At 37.8% G+C, this 17,324-nt stretch overlaps 1 protein-coding gene across 23 annotated transcripts in view; it reads left to right on the top strand.

Annotated features, from left to right (window-relative positions):
- madd (MAP-kinase activating death domain) overlaps positions 1–17,324 on the top strand; it is a 50,898-nt gene that overhangs the window by 407 nt on the left and 33,167 nt on the right. For all 23 annotated transcript variants that reach the window (XM_028015770.1, XM_028015777.1, XM_028015762.1 and 20 more), the window contains exons 2-7: positions 6,312–6,511; positions 7,566–8,204; positions 11,176–11,479; positions 13,749–13,880; positions 14,018–14,131; positions 14,335–14,415. In XM_028015770.1, coding sequence (XP_027871571.1) covers positions 6,453–6,511; positions 7,566–8,204; positions 11,176–11,479; positions 13,749–13,880; positions 14,018–14,131; positions 14,335–14,415 — 1,329 coding nt within the window. In that variant the 5' untranslated portion in view covers positions 6,312–6,452. The remainder of the gene's footprint in view (positions 1–6,311; positions 6,512–7,565; positions 8,205–11,175; positions 11,480–13,748; positions 13,881–14,017; positions 14,132–14,334; positions 14,416–17,324) is intronic.

Genomic DNA, 17,324 nt, shown 5'->3' with positions numbered 1-17,324 from the left:
TTGGTAGTTAAATATTTAGAGGTTCAGCAGCAGAGCTCCGGTTAGCAGTGGCACAGCTAGTTAGCCTGCTAGCTAATCCATCGGTGGCGTAGGACAGCACACAGGCAGCGCGGACAGGAGGTGAGAGGATGCTTATAAAGGACAAACAAAACATGGACTGCATGCTCCAAATATAAAAATATTCAGTTATACAGCGGGCTGTCAAGAGGCGTTGGCATTGCCTTATTATATTTGTTAAAGTATTGATCTATGACAGCCAATGCCTTTACACTTATCTCAGTTAGTTTAGTATTCCCACTACAGCTTATAACTAGCTTACAGTGGATGGTTTTTCACTCCGTTATTGACATAGAGGAGAGTTATTCGAACATATTGGGTCACGAACTAGCATGTGGCAGACTTCCCGAAAGGTCCTGCGATCAGGCAATTAATTTAAAAGGATTGAATGGCTGTTTCAGTTGGGTAAACATTTACGTAGCCAGCTTTTTAACACCCGTATTCAGAAACTATTGTAGCGTCACGTTTCTCTGTGTTTTCATTTACATTTTTAATGTATGATTAAATATACTTTGTCGGGTTTAATGAAATATAATGCGGAAGACGGGTTTTGAGGACAGAATGTACACAGACACGATAACTACAGGAAAGGAAGTATCAGTTTAGTACATTATGGAATGAATTATAATGCATAAATGCATCTATTTCTGTGCCTTGCAGCCTCTGAGCACGATCTTCCTCTCTGGTATAAAATAAATGACATTTTAGTTATAAGATGTGTATATGTGGATGAAACATTTATACTAGCTTGTCTCACACTATTAGTCAGAACAGCTTGGCGTGTGCATGACCCCCGCACAAGCTGTTACCTACGTAAATCCATCTATCACTACTTATTGAGTTCCTATGCAGCATTTCTTTTTTTTTTTCCAGGTCTGGATAAATTTTGATAAAGAATGACGGAATAGTAGTTGAGTTTTCACTATCCATTTGCCCATCTATTATTCTAGCAGCCTTCAAGATGGGAATTTTTGCATCCATATGTAAAGACTGGCTGACAAACAAGTTCTATATTTTTAAGTGGATCAAAGGATGGACCAAGAACTCTGTAAATCTAATGGTGGAAAAGTTTTTGACTATCTAAATATATTATTTTGACTTGTGTGGATGCACCTATGACTCGTATTTCTGGAGGTGTAATTAAGATTCCAAAGCAGGAGCACTTAGAGGGAATACTTCACTTTTATTTTATGTCTTTTGATGTCTGAGAAACATCTAAACGACATTAGTTATCTGATAACCATCTTCTCTGATACAAGAACAGATTTATTAAATATTAGTGTTGAATAGTGAAGGTCACTGCAGCCTGATGAATCACATTTTGACCCATAATGGATAATTCATATGCTAAATAAGATGTGAATTTGAAAATATTGAACAAGATAAAATAAAGCAATGAAGTGGTGACTTTTATCCTCAGGATCAAAGGCAGCGGCTTTCAGTTCAAAGACCCATCATGATATACACATTGAATATTTTTCTTTCATCAGCCTGGAAAAAAATTAATATTTTTGTCATGGCTTGAAAAACCTTAAACAACCTCACATAAGTGAAAACCCAGTTTGTAGTTGAATTGTACATACCTTTTAAAGCTTGGTATCTGTAGATAGTCCTTTAAGCTGTCACCTGCTGTTTTAGAGTTTTTCTACTCTACTTTTACAAAAAAGGCTACATCTGTTCCCTAATGTTAAAAAATTTTACAAGTCGAAAGCTAGCAAAAATGTTTAAATATCTATGGTGACAGACTTACATTTAACAGAAAGTGTTACTTAATTGCTGATGTAAAAACATTTTTTTTTTGTTTTAAGAGGAATAACTAAAATCAAATTGTGCTGTTTTTACATTGTGTAATTTGATGATGCCATACATTGAGAGTCATCGGTTAACAGTTGACTCACAGTTGAGTCTGAAGAACCCACATTTTTTGTCAAAGGGCTACTTCAGGTTCTGGATGTTAAGTTTGCAATATGGCACTTAAGCACACAATTCTAGTTAACGTGTACATTTATTTTAGCTGAAAATAAATCAATAGATCAGTCCTCTGGACGTGTCAACGTCAAGAATCCAAATGGTTGCTTGATGTTTTTAAGTTTAATTTTCCAGGCTCTAAACGATACCAGCGCTGCTCAACTGAGCAATATTTTGATGTGATGACTGATACTTTTTGAAGCACACGTCATCCTTCATGTGTTTTAGCAGCTTTGTTGAGCTAAAACTACTCCATCACTTTGCTTTAGTAGTTTACTTTGACTGGAAAGAACTGCAACCCATTTTGAAAGGTCTGTGAATCAAATCCGTCTCTCCTCTCTCTGCTTGCATAACCAACAACTGGCGCCTGCAGTAATTCTGAAGAGATCCGTGTGTTGTGTTTAAAATGCATTATTCTGTTGCCTTTGAAGACTGTTATTGCATGCCTTGATTCTCATTTCCTTTACTGAGAGACAAATGGTTCAGCACCAAGCCCACTTATTCAGAACCATCAGTGAGGTGGCACCGACCTTCCATCCTCATCTAAAAATAAATCTGTGGTTCTGTTCTTTGCGCTGTGTGCCTACAGCTCTGCTGCTTCATAAAACAGCCATTTTGGCATTGCACCAGGAAGCCTTCATGTTGCCAGACCAGCATGTAGATTCATTGTCCTGATGCTTTTGCAAGATAAAGATGACTGGATAACAGTTTGTTCAGGCCCAGCCCTGCCTTGCACAACATTTCCTAATAGCAGGCTTATTTCTTCCTACAGTTTGACACATGCTTTAGGAAAGGTGGATCTTATTGCAATTTGTAAATTTAAAATATCACCAGTCCCTTTTTATATAATGTATGAATCTGCAAATTCTCTGGATTGATCAAACATATTTCAAGAAGAGTTGACCTGTTCTAACACCATGGTCCTGACAATCGACAGCGTTCATAATCCAGTTAGAAACTCTATGGTCTCCACTGTATTTGAATAATTACACAAAGCCTAATGACATCTGATATTAAGCTGACTCCATAAAACATTCCTGCCCATTTTTTGTGCTTTTGAAGCCACTCACTATAGAACACCAGATATCCAATGCTGAACTTGGCTATATGAGAAAATTCAAAGATTAGGATTTCAGCAATAACAAATATTTTAATCTTTGAGTATATTCTCAGTCAGTTTTCCACAGATAGGTGTTATATTCAAGTGTAAATGGCCTCTCCACAGCCAAGGAGACCCATTAGTGATAATTGGAGCCATATTATAAGTGAGGCAACGTGTGTTAAAGTTCGCCTTAATGTTCTGATGTCCTCTTTGTACAGCTGTGTCGATTACTAGTTCCTTTGTGGTTCCTGGTTAATGACAGCCCTGGCTGGGATGTGTGTGACTGTAGCGTCACACTCCTGATTTATGTGCTGCTCATTTTGCTCCTCTTGTTTATCTTGCTGTGGTGTGTCTGTTTTTATAAGACAAGCCCATGAGTTTTTCTACATTTATTCACATTTTCATATCCAATGTCTTATCAAAAATTCTTTATCTCTATTGTATAAAACAATAGAAATGTTGATTTTGTGGATTTGTGGTTAGAATCCCCAAGACTTGGAAAATGTAGAAATTAAAACTTAAAATAATTAGCTACCCCTCAGTAGTTAAAGAAATAGGTACAAAAATCTCAACTCATGATTCATTTTTCCAATCCAAGCATTGTCAAACTTTTGCACACTGGATCAAATATTTTCATATACTCCCTGTACTAGTTGTGCCTTAGCAAGTTACAGATAAACCGCACGCTTGTTGTTTCTATTGAAAAGTCAAGTTTATTTGTACAGCACATTTCAGGAACAAGGCAGTTATAAAATGCTTTACACCATTAAAACATAACACAGTAACCAATTATGAAACAATTTACAGTATATTTTGTCAAATGCCATCATCAAAATCATGAATCAGATATATTAGTCAATTTCCTGTTATTATGAATCACAGGTAACTCTAAACAGGTGGCTTTTTAGAGGTTGTTGAGGTTGGTTGTAGATGTTGGATTCCTGGCAAAGACTCTCTCCTTAAGCATAGTTCTGCACTTTTCCGTAGAAGTGAGTTTGAGGCTGTCTACTTTATTCCTCACTAAAACAGTTTGGATGTCTGTATCGGTTTTCCATTCCAGGTTTTGCATAACAGATACCTTTTCAGTCCCATGTCAGTCAAGACTCTTAGTGAGCTGAGGTGACTCTAAAAGATGAACAAGATTGCCAACTACTGATCAGGGGAGAAGTCTTAACGTCAGTATTTGTGTTTGAAACCCAACATCAAAGTTTTATCCATTCAACTTTACACATTTCCCCTCTGTTGTGATACTAACACTGAAAACATCAAACAGTTGCATCTCAGCAAATGTAGAAAGAAACTGCTGATACATTTATTATTATGGGACAGTAATGAATTTGGAAAACATTTCAGAATAAATTGAATACCTTGGATGTCTACCGTCCTACCTACCACTCGGCATCTATCTTAGTTAGTATAAATAACTGTCTCAGCCAGTGAAAAACAGTAATTCCAGTAGATTTTCTGGCATATTTAAGGCTAATTCATTGCTTGGTGTGTTAGTAAATGGCATCATAATGTGTGCATAGGTAAATGGATAGCTCCTTGACCTTATCAGTGCAGGGTAACATCATGCAAGCATGTTCTTCCACTTCATTGTTTGCTTTTCAGGGTGGCATTTCAGCGGAAGAGCGATGCAGTGTTTGTTTTTGCAGTAAAGTGTGTTCACCATGGCATGCCGACTGCGAAAGCTCTTGTTACTCGAGAATATATGCTTCAGAGACATGTTGCTGTTACTATAACAGGAGAGGCCTTAAAATAAGTTCCCTCCTCTTGTTAGTAGTTACTGGTATCAAGGTATTCCAGGTTTTTAAAAAGTTCTAAAACCCCTAAAAATGTAAATTACATAGTTGCTGTGGTTTGAACTCCTTTTGTGGAGATGCCAGAAAGGAGAAAAACTTTTTTACCCCATATATTGCTATGTACTGGCTGAATCAAGGCTTCCATTCTTATTCATCAATAATCATTTTAAAATGGCGACCATTTTGTAGTGATATTCATTTCCGCACTTTCAAGGAGCGGTATGGTTTTCTGATCACTGATAGATTTCAGCTGGTTTGGCTTTCCGTGCCTTTTTTCACCTCCCTTTCTCTATGTGATCAATATCGTTTTCCCTCTGCCATTTCACATTTTTACATACAAGTTCTGAATAATAATTTCTGAACTTATTTGTTTAGGTTCTTTTCTCTGAATGAATTACTTGGATTAACATTTGATGAAAATTTCATGTCACTAACAGTACCTTTAGGAATATGCTTACAATGAAAAATTATGATGTGTTCAGTACTTATTTTACTCCTCTGTACATACATAACAAAATGCATTTTTCCAAAACAAAAAAGTAGCTCAGTCAATTTAAAAGTTGGATCATTTTCATAAAATAGTTTTGCAGTTGTACTTGCCAAAAATGTTTGATTACTGTACCCTCTAAGATCCTGGCTTTAAGAGTCAAAATAAAGCTGGTAAATGGTGGTAGATTTATGTTTTGGTGTTTAAGTTTGCTCCTGTTACCTGTAATTCCCAGGGCTTTAAGGGCCATAGTGCACGCTCTCAATGGTCCTCATTCTCCCAACAGCCTGTAAGCTGCTTACTACATCAGCGAGCCTCTTTTTATCCTCCAACAACAACAACCAGCCGGCACAATAGTGAATAAAAATGACTGTAAAACACACAGCGCTAGAAGTGCAGTAGGGATTTACAGTGTATTTCTGAGTTGAACAATTATTAAAGGGATATTGTTGAATTGGGGAGGAAAAACAACAGCTAGAAATCTCTTGTGCTGTTCCAGACTTGTTTCTTTGTCACGTTCTTTGTCTAGTAAAAATAAATTTAGTTCAATATTGTGCATTGTGTTTTTAATTTCCTGTAAAGGGAAATGTGAGGCAAGATAGTGTTCTATCTGTCATCTAGCTGTCATCTCCTGGCACGGCTGTAATGCTGTTTAATCACAAGAATGCAACCTGCAGCCGATCTCCTGGCGTAAATGTTTGTAAAATATAAAATTAAGGTCCTGCCAATCACCAGTTAGCTGTTCAAGCAGAAAATCTGCCTCTTCCAATTAACTGCTGATTTCTTCACTCTTTTTTGTATTTTGTTTTCTTTCATAGTAACATGCATATTCAAAAATAAACTGTCAAATAAACTGTCAGGTTGATAATGGTCATATTTTCCTGTGTTTTTACAGGTTTGTCTGTAGTGAATGGACATAATGATGACAAAGGATCTGAATTTCAGCTACAAACCTCCTTTGATGAAAATACACCATTGACACAGAAGGGAACATATATCCTGGATGTCTTGACATACAGGATTTTAATATTCCAAAATGGAGAAAAAGAAAATATGCCCACGTCTTCTTGACTACTTAGTGGTTGTTGGAGCAAGGTAAGCACTGATCCTGACTGATGAATCTGTTATTGTCTTAAATGTATCTGAGTCATAAGAAGAGTTATGGGGGAGGGTGCTGCAACACATAGGCCCTCACAAAACACAGCTCCGCCTTACCATCTGCATGCCAGAATGCAAAGTTATCATCCTCAGTAAAGCTTGATTCTTTAAAAATGTCTTTATGGAAATTTTTGCCTAAGCCAGTTGTTTTTAGATTTGATTTTTTTCTTAGAAATAATTCTGTTAAACTAAAATTCAGAAACAATGTTTGAGTTTTATTTGGTACTATTCAGTTACTTATTTATAGTTGCTTTTCAGTTTCAAGTTATTTCTGTTACTGTTGTGGGCTTTTCTAAGTTGAGTTCTGGCCCCTTGCAGGGCCACAAATTAAGTATAGTTTCTTAAGATTCCCTTAAGACGATTTAATTAAATAGCAGAAATAATAATGAACATATTTATAAGTATTGGAACACATAAAGCTGTCCTTTCACATAGATAAAAAACATATTTTGGGATGTGTCACACCTTGTGTTGTCATTATAGCCCTTTTTAACTTAGTAGAATTTTGCCAGATCACTTGGTATCATTTCTACCTAAGGTAAAGCGAAAAATTAACAGTCAATCCAGGCTATAGGCAACGCTCGGTGATCGGCAGAGATTGGCCTCATGGGTGATCGGTATCGGAATTGGCAGCAAAAAACCTGATCAGAGCATACCTATTTGGAACCACTTCTTTGTGGGTATGAGCAATCCCCCCCCTATGTTTGTTGAAAAATTTGTTGAATTTCTAGAAAACATAATGGACATTTTAGACATGCTCATTTTTGATTTTCTTTATCAGAGCTTAATTTTTTCCACTTTTTATATCTCTGGTTTTTGAGCTACTGACACACACTCAAAAACATCCGATATCCCTACTTGGATTTGCCTAGAAGTTCACTTCTTGAACAGTTTAGATTCCTATCAAAGCATTAAAATTTCCTAATTTCTTTTAGTTTGTGCAAATTGATGTTGTAGAATTTCCTGGCATGTTTATCCATCTGTTCTTCAGGCAACCAAGTAGTGACAGTGTGGCCCAGACTCCACAGCTTCTCCGACGCTATCCCCTGGAGGATCACCACGACTTCCCGCTCCCGCCGGATGTGGTGTTCTTCTGCCAACCAGAGGGCTGCTTGAGCATCCGCCAGCGCCGGGTCAGCCTGCGTGATGACTCCTCGTTTGTTTTCACGCTGACCGACAAGGACTCTGGAATCACCCGCTATGGAATCTGTGTCAACTTCTATCGATCTTTTCAGCGCGGGCATCACCGCCCTCGCGACAAGAGTAGCCATACAGAAACTGCAGCGCAGGCAGTGGAGAGTACTAATGAAGCATCTGATGGAGGCGGTGGAGGCCATGTTGCTGCATCATCCGCTCCTGACAACTCCAAGTCTGAAGCCCCGTCTTCATCCGGAGAAGAGAGTGGGCAACCAGGTCCTGAGCAAACCCCTGGCAAGTCTCCACAGCACAAACGCAGAGCTGCCAAGATGGCTGCCAGGAACCGCAACAGTACACTGACCTCGCTGTGCATACTCAGCCACTACCCCTTCTTTACCACTTTTAGAGAATGCTTATATATTCTCAAGAGGCTGGTGGACTGCTGCAGTCAGAGGCTAACCCAACGAGCGGGACTCTCTCGTGCCACCCAAAGGTGAGACTTCTGTATTGTTGTTCTGGAGGTCAAACGCTAGATTTTCTGTTTTTCGTTTAAAAATAACAACAAAAACCCCCCAGAAAAGGTAACTAACCAAATCTTTGGTTAGCCAGAATTGCAGTACTCGAGCTTTTTTTTTTTTTTTTTTTACGTTGTTTCCGTCTGAATGGACTTTTTATTCACAAAATTGATTTTTTTTTTTTTTTTTATTGTTGGCACAATGCTCAATCTACTAACTGTTGTATTGACTGGTGTGCCTTTTACTGTCTCCAGGATAAATACTTTGCTGTCAGCTCATCTATTCACAAGGACCTGTTAGAAAATGCCAAGAAAATAGAGCAGTACTACTCAAAGAGCTAACAGCACAACAAAAAGGCACTGGCTTGTGTTTTTAAATAGTTTGCAAGCAAAAATGAAATTAAAGCCACAAGCGGTGTTGAAGGCACTCGCAGCGAAGTTCGCCTCGGGCCTCATGGCGACTGCGGGGGTTCCAGCAACACCACTCTCTTGCCACCATTGACACTCTCGCGCAGTTCCCACAGCTGTCCGCCTGGCGACACACACCGACGTCTTAGGCAGCGCTTCCTGACAACGGACAAGCGCAGTCGAACTGCAAATTGCAAATTCAAGCTAATGGGTTCTTTAGAGACTAACAAAGGTCAATCCTAGCAAGCATGTATGATTTACAGCAGTCTTACCCAAACTGTGGTCCCTGAACCATTTGTGGTGCGAGGGCACCCCGCAGTGGACAGAAAAGAACTCCAGGACTACTTGTATGATAAGAGGAAGCTAAGTTACAGCGACTGGAACCGTTAGTGTTAGGAATCGTTCCAGTTAGTCAGAACTGCTCTTTGCTTGGTAATGAATGATGCTCTGCTTTCAGGTAAAGAATTAGAATTTGCTATTCAGCCATGCCCACTTGCTCCCACCAGCAGCCATCATTGAAAGAAGGATTTAGAATAAGGAATTATTCTAATTCATTAAACATAGTTTGATATCTGCATGAAGTAGAGATTAGGAGGAAGAAAAATAGTAGGAAAACAGGTGACTTCCTGTTGGAAGGGGGCGGGTCTAAAGTGATGTCACCAATTGACCATTTGAATGTGATGATACAAATGAAGTTTGATGCAGTTGGGAGCTTATATGGGGAAGTTATTCCATCTTGATGTTTCATGGTGAAAGGCCAGATTTGAGGCTTGACCACATGCTTTGACAAAGGAAAATTCCTTTGATAACTTTTGACCTTCAATGCCTCAAGACTGTGCTGACTGAGTTTGAAGCCTGGATCTCAAAAGCATTAGGACGAGTTTGCTCTGATACGACATCAATAAAATAGACAAAATGGCGGCTTTGATCCAAAATCGCTGACTTCCTGTTTGGTTTGGACTATGGCTCCAAGAGACTTTTTTGTAGGTCCTGACATGATACACATGTGTACCAAGTTTCATAATTCTGGGTTAAAGCATGGCTTGGGGCTGATTAAAAAAAAAAAAATAAATTCTAGGGGCACTGTGGAGGAATTAGGCCACGCCCACTAAATTTTGGACCGAATTCCTATCAGGGGGTGGACAAGGATTGATCTCAGTGAGTTTGGTGCAGCTGGGCTGAAAGATGTCACAGGTCACGTATGGCAGTGGATTGACCTGTGACCCGCCACGGCCCCGCCCACCACTGAAAACTCTTGGTGCTTTAAAGCAAGTGAGACCAATTTGTTATCTGTCATCTGACACAAGATCATCTTGATTAGGTCAAGAGAGCCAACAATGCAGCTTTCCAAGTAAAAAAAGTCACTTCCTGTTCTGAGGGGGATGTGGATGAGGGGCAGCACTATGTTATAGTTGATACAGCTGGTGATACCTTGATTTACTCCAGGGCTTTTTATTTTCAAATATTCTATTTGGGATATCTAATGCTTTCAGTGACTGTGCATACATTTGAATAAAGAAATTATCTAGACTTTAGCTTTTAAGCTAATTATGAGTAAAAATACATATTTTCTTAACCTTCGGTTTTACAATTTATTATTGTTTTAATGCACTTCTCTTTCAGTAAAATGATCCATTCTGTCTAGTAATTAGCATCATGAAATTGTGGTTAATCGTACAACCTCAATGAGTGTATTGAAGCCAAATGCTTAACATACTTGAGTTGTTTTGTTATTTTATTTCCTGGATTGCCTGGTTGAAATGTTGGGTTGTGGTGACAGAGAAAGAGGAGAGTCATTGTATAATGGCTTAGAGCACTTCTTACTATGGCAGCTCTGACAGATTGAGGTCTCCAGCTGCCTTTGGGCAGCAGCTGCGAGGTGGGAGGGCTCTGAAGGACTAATGGTTTACCCTCACTCCCCGCCTCACACACTAAATATACCCTTCCAGAACCAGAACGGTGTCACGTGTGTGTTAAGTTGAGCCTTTTCAAATCAACATTTTGGTGATTGGCAAAGAGCCTCTTCCGTGTTTCAGTATCAATTACCCTTCAGATTACTGATTTCACAGTTGGTTTGGTCATGCTTATTGGTAGCTGTCTGCTGCAGCAAAATTAGTCATCGTTTATCTGCTTCAAGATATTTTTATCATTAAATTTATCAGCAAAACTCTGTATATTTGTCATGTCAATTAGATGATTAAGTTCTCTTGAGTAGTTGTATTTGTATCATTGGAATTTAAGTGCATCTGTGAAATTTAAGAATAAGTATTGCATTCTCTTGTGTGTGAAGAAATGGCTTTTAGCAACAGGAGAACATTTCACCTGCATTTGTTACGCCAGTGTTCTTAGAAACTGTTTTGCAATTTAAGCACAACTCTTGCACAGTCAATTAGGATATTTTGCGATTAGCAGACATAGACACTAAAAATATTTAAGTTGATTGCAAATATTTTAATTTAAACTATTTGAATCCAGCTGTAAAGAGGAAATAATAACATAGAAGTTGGTTTAATGTGTGTGATCTGTTTGTATACCTATGCAGGGACACCATGTGGCGGGTGTTCACCGGAGCGCTCTCTGTGGAAGAGAAGGGCAGTCAGCTGCTGGTCGACCTACGGGATATCGAGTCCTGGGTGTACCGACTGCTGCGCTCCCCGGTGCCACTGGCAGGTCAGAGACGCGTGGATGTGGAGGTGCTGCCCCAGGAACTGAAACGGCCACTCACCTTCGCCTTGCCTGACAACTCTCGTTTCTCCTTGGTTGATTTCCCGTTGCACCTGCCCTTGGAGTTGCTTGGTGTTGACGCCTGTCTTCAGGTCCTCAGCTGTGTCTTGTTGGAGCACAAGGTAAGCATGGGAACAAGTCAGGAGTTCAAGATATGCTCTGGTTATACCTTGGACCTTTTTATATCTGTATTTGCGTTTTCAGTTAAGGTAATTTTCATGCATAAAATATGTTAAATAGAACCTCAGAAGATCAGCAAAACACTGAACACAGTTCTTCTGCTGTGAATTCTAATAAAAAACTGACCAAGCTCTACAACCAGGCTGTATACCTCATAATTTATTCATTTCTTGATAAAGAAACTTGATTTAATTATTTTCTTTAGCGTGAATGACTTTAACTTAACCCACTCTGTTTTCTTTAAAGCAACTAACCTTACTAAGGTTTGCAAACATTGTTTTGCATCTCTCTCTTAAGACCCAGCTCTATTGCAATTACCAACTAGTGACATTTTATCTTTGAGTAAAATTCTTTTTTTTTTTTTTACATCTGCCAAAATGAGTAACGTTTATTATTCAGTTTCTGTTTATGGTTTTTATAGCCATTTAGTTTACACAAAGCGCAAGAGAGAGGAAATGAAAACTCGGAGGAAAGCATCTCTTTTCTCTCTGTCATCTGCTGTCTTTCACCCCTTGAGCCATTGACTTGAATGTAATTGGAATCCTTGTTCAAATAGCTGGCGTAATGTTACTGTGGCACAGATACATAGGCTCATTCGAAGCATTTCCAGACCAAAACTTGTGCTTTTAGTTTCATACACAATGTTGTGAAGCTCCTCTGCTGTGTAACCTTTTTGTGTTTCTTTTGCAAATTTTATGATTATCTGACTGGTATTCTTACTTGTTTATATTAGGAAATGCAAATTGAAATGTTTAAAAATAAAATCAACAATGACTTTTCAAAAAGTTTTTCAAATTATTTCCAAAGTTAATGTTTCCAGTCTGCAACGCTATGAATCTAAAAGTGCACTAAAATCCTCCAGGTTATGAGAGATATCAGAATAAATCTGTACAATATATTCAATTTTTTCCCTTAGCAAGACGGATCATAGCTCACTAACATTTTTTTCTTTTCACATTTCAAAATATTGATGTTTGTCTCATCACAGAATGCATATGTAATTTATTGTTTTTTCTTTTACAAAATCCTTTCCAAATAAATAACATCTACATTCAGATATGTGAGAGAACAAAGTGATATTGCTTCCTCATTAAATATAAATAAGACCTCTTTCCCTACTGAAAGAGGTCTCAGTCAGTTTAATTCCCATTTTAAACTTAAAGGCTGTAATTTTCTGCAGTAGGATGATAATAAGGATTTTGTCACTTTAAAACCTGTGGGTATTCACATTTAACTTATTGAAAAGCTGTAATTGTTCCCAAGTGCGAAAAGGTATTTTGCCTTCATGGACCTCCCTGTTCTACCGTTTTCTAGGAATGAGAAGAGTCTCAGCTGCTGTGGGGAGTAAATCTCAGGGTTTTAGCCATAAATTTGTAATCATTTCACAACATTTCCACAGAGAAACTACAGTACATTATAATCTCTTCAAAGCAAGAGGAAATTTGTAACACTCCCAGATATTAAACAGAGAAAGGCTGACAGGTCTGTTCCGTAGGACCATTATCCACACACACCAGCAGCGCCTCGTCTCCAGAATCATGTTATTTTTAAATTTGTATTTCAGAACATATTAGTTTAAAATAAAACATTGTTTATTTGTTTACTGTACTACGTTCAATAAAAACTGTAGACTTTTGTTTTTGAATTAAGGATGCAATTCTTCTCTGCCCATAGACTGCTGTTAAAGGATACTGATGATGCAGTCAGCATAATATGAGCTTTAGACAATTTTAAACTGATTAGACTGAATTATTTGTAAACCCTCAGCACTCCCTCTACACAGAACACCCTCTAAAAGTTCTGCCTTCATTTTAAGGAAAGTCAATATGTGCAAAATTTCCTTGTGTTCATCTGTTTGAAAAACATTTCACATTCTTATTTAATCCAGCCAAGCTGAACTAATTGAAAGCTGTCACACTGACATCTCTTTTGAGCTTTTTCTTCTCTCAGCTTCACTTGTTCTTGAAAGTCGGCTTTTAATAATGCTGTTACAAACTTGAGACAAAAACAGGCTTTCTTGCATGCGAGTTAGATAACAAGGGAATAAGAACAAAGCAGCGAAGTTATTAAAAGACAGACATAACTTGACAGTTTTACATTTGTAAAGCCTTAACATAATAGGAATGAGACATTCACTGCTTGAAACGGGACTAGTAACATTATGTCAAATAACATTAATTGTGTTTCTTTTTACCAATATTTTCCTTTAAGGTCATTCTTCAGTCACGTGATTACAATGCTTTGTCCATGAGTGTCATGGCCTTTGTTGCTATGATCTACCCCCTGGAGTACATGTTCCCCGTTATCCCGTTGCTCCCTACATGTATGGCTTCTGCTGAGCAGGTAAGTGTAAAAATGAAATGCATGGAAACAAGTCTGAGAAACGTTTGAAATTAGCTGCCTATTAAAATTGTAAACACCATCTGTTGTTGGAATACCAACTTTATGTACAAACTGGTTTTGCTTTGTCCTCCTCCCAGCTTCTTCTCGCTCCCACTCCCTACATTATTGGTGTTCCAGCCAGCTTCTTCCTCTACAAATCGGATTTCAAAATGCCAGACGATGTTTGGCTTGTTGACCTTGACAGCAGTAAGGTGTGTGTGTTAACACAATGTTTTGCACATCCTGTCACTCCAGTGGCGTGTTTGTACCAAATGCTGCTATAAGACGATGTCAAAAATAAAGCAGGAAATTGAAGATCAACTATATAATCCCATTTTTTGTGGATTATTTCCTTCCTATTTAGAGATTATGTTAATAAAGTGAATTTTAATCATATGTCTTATGTGGCTTGCAGGTTATAGCACCTACTAATGCAGAGAATCTGCCCCCTCTGCCAGAGCCCGAAGCAGGGGAGCTAAAGAAGCATCTAAAACAGGTAATCAGCACTTGTTTTTTAAAGTCAATTTCATTCAACTGCCCTGTGGCAACCAGAAACCAGTGATCCCAGTATAACACAAGTGTTTTTATATGGCTGTTTCTTCTTACTGTGACTTGACCACACTCTTGTATACATGTAAAAATTCTCTTTCAGCAATTTGAAGAGTAGGTGGCTTCTTCATCATCTCGGTTGTATGTATTGTAGATGAGTGTGTGAGATTTTAAAAGGGCTTGTTTTTAGTGCACTAACATGTTATTATTATTTTTCTCTTTTCTTTTTGTTTCCATTTTGTTTGCATGCTCTAGCTGTTGGAGGTAAAGTCGGATACTTGGACCCAAATAAACCTTTTAGTGTTACTGATGGCAGAGTTACAATTTCCCCCTATAAGCCTACTGAACAATTTCAGAGTCTGGTTCTGATTCATGAAAACAGCTTTAAATTCAGTTCCTTTATTTTTTCATTTAACAACCACAAACGTTCATGGCTTTTACTGTGATTTTTCACATGTAGTGATGCTAAAGGAAAATTGGCTCTGGTTTTTGAAATTTTGTACAAATACAAATCTGTGAACTTTGGTGTGTGTATGTGTTCACCAGATGATACCCCTAAAGGAAATTATGTCCCACTGATTGTCTTTTGTAAAAATAGTAGCAGCACAATTTCTCAACATCTCTGAACATCTCACAAAGCAATATTCAATTCATCTGAAAAACTAATTGCAAATCTAGGAAGAAATTGACACCCATGTACACTGGCAGACCCAAACAGGACAGTATTAATTAGAGAAGCCACTAAGATACCAGAAATAACTCTGGAGGAGCTGCTGAGATCTTGAGCTCAGGTTTACACTCCACAAACTTTCTTGTTTTTATGAAAGAATGGCAATAAGACAGCCATTGCCAGAGGGAAAAAATACACTTCCTTCTACTGCACTTGATGCTAAGTCTATCATCCCTTACGTTAAATGGAGTGGTGCAAGTATAATGCAGTGAGAGTACTTTTCTCCTCTTCAGCAGACATACAAGTTGGTCACTGTTGACAATAAGGTGCCTGGAACAAAACTTAACTGTGACAAAAAATTTGATCTCTTGGTAGAGGTTCACATTCCAACAGGACAACAACATCAAACATACATGTGTTTGAAAACCCATTCAAAGTCCAGATCTAAGTCTAATTTTGAATCTGTGGCAAGACTTTAAAATTAGAGAGCACTGAGCAAAAATGTCAGCTTCTACATGTGCAAGACTTGTAGAGATAATACCCCCAAAATACCTGCAGCTTTATTTGCAGAAACAGGGAGTTCATCTTGCATTGACTTGGAGGGGCTGAATACATATGCACACCCCACTTTTTTCAGATTATTTCTAAAAAAGGTTTCCTTCCACTTCCAATTGTGCAGTACTTTGTGTTGGTCTACCTCAAATAATTTCAATAAAATAAATTGAAGTTTGTAGTTGTAATATGAGAAAATTTGAAGAATTTTGAGGGGTATAAAACTGCTGCAAGGATTTTAGTTCCACAGTATAGACGTATAATGGCCAAGTTATAAAATTGGCCATTATAAAATTGTCTATTACTCCTACACCCTACAAACAAACTTTATTTACCCTCTGTAGCTGTTGTCTGAGTCTCAAATGAGTTTGAAAGCAAATTCAAAATGCCCACATCTTATACATGCTTGGCTCTGAGTTTTTACCCTTTGTCATCCTATATTAAACCTGTACAAGCAATGAATATGGGGCTGTGGACAACCCCACTTGCTGATATCCTTCTCAAATTTTCCTATCTATATTGGTTTGATATTCATAGTATGTGCTATTTTAATTTATTTATTTTTTTTGACTTACTGGGATTGCTAATTGGTACAGCTATTGGTGCAGCAGAGACATTGTTTTTTGACGTTTTTGTTTTACAATCTCACAGAAAAGTAAAATGTAAATAAATAAATCTGAATTTCCTTTAAAGTATTTGAGTTTTAAGTGTTTACATGAAGCTTTGACTTCACATAAAATTTCAGAATCTTATTTTGTTTAAGATTGTTTTGGAGATGGCTTGTTGTTTTTTTATACTGCTATATGCAAAGTTTCACAACCCACTTTACTTGATCTAAATACAGAAATTAACTCAAGAATCTTTTTTTCCACAAATGCAAGATGTCTTCCAACGTACCTTAAGATATGGATTGTTACTAAATATACCAGTTCCATCTTTATCAACCCACTTTACTGGCAAAACACTGTGTTTAGTTGCTCAGAGGCTGTTTTGTCTAGCAAAATTTTCACAGGATAAAACTCAATTTGACTATTCATTTTAGTCATCAATTGGTTTCATCCACCTTGAATCAGAGCCAGTTTTATAGCCGTGTGTGGTTAGCAGCTCTTTCTTTGTGTGTGTGACTGAGAAGCTGGTTTGTAGGAGTGTGCTAAGCCTCAGTTTTTGCTAGCATATATTTGGAAATAAGCTCACAATGTTTTTTTCTGTGAATGTAAAACATGTCACAGAGGAATGTCTCACAGATTTTTCTAAAGACTTGGATGCCGTAGCATAATGCTGCTTGTGTGAGAGCCTCTGAAAATACTTGCACTCGACTCTTCATTTTACAAATAAATTAGTCCTGCAAGAGACTGATTCATTTACTTTTGCAAATCTCAGATTGGTTTATTTATTTTTTTTAAAGAAAATGGGAATTAGTTTAATTTTTTCCATTTTCTGTAGATGCAGAGGTGTGCAAGCATTTTATGTATTTCTGAAAAGATCTGCTGTTTTGTGCTGTCATCTCCTCTCCATCGTAACCACTGGGTTTTCCCTGTTGGTGACCATGGATGTTTGTCCCGTCTCTCTCAAAGGCTGGATTCTGATAGTGAATTCTGGTTTTTGATCAAGTTATTGATTTGTCGGTTTCTCAA

This window comes from Xiphophorus couchianus, chromosome 4 (genome assembly GCF_001444195.1).
Source record: "Xiphophorus couchianus chromosome 4, X_couchianus-1.0, whole genome shotgun sequence".
NCBI lineage: Eukaryota > Metazoa > Chordata > Actinopteri > Cyprinodontiformes > Poeciliidae > Xiphophorus > Xiphophorus couchianus.
This window is presented reverse-complemented; position numbering and strand designations above follow the sequence as displayed.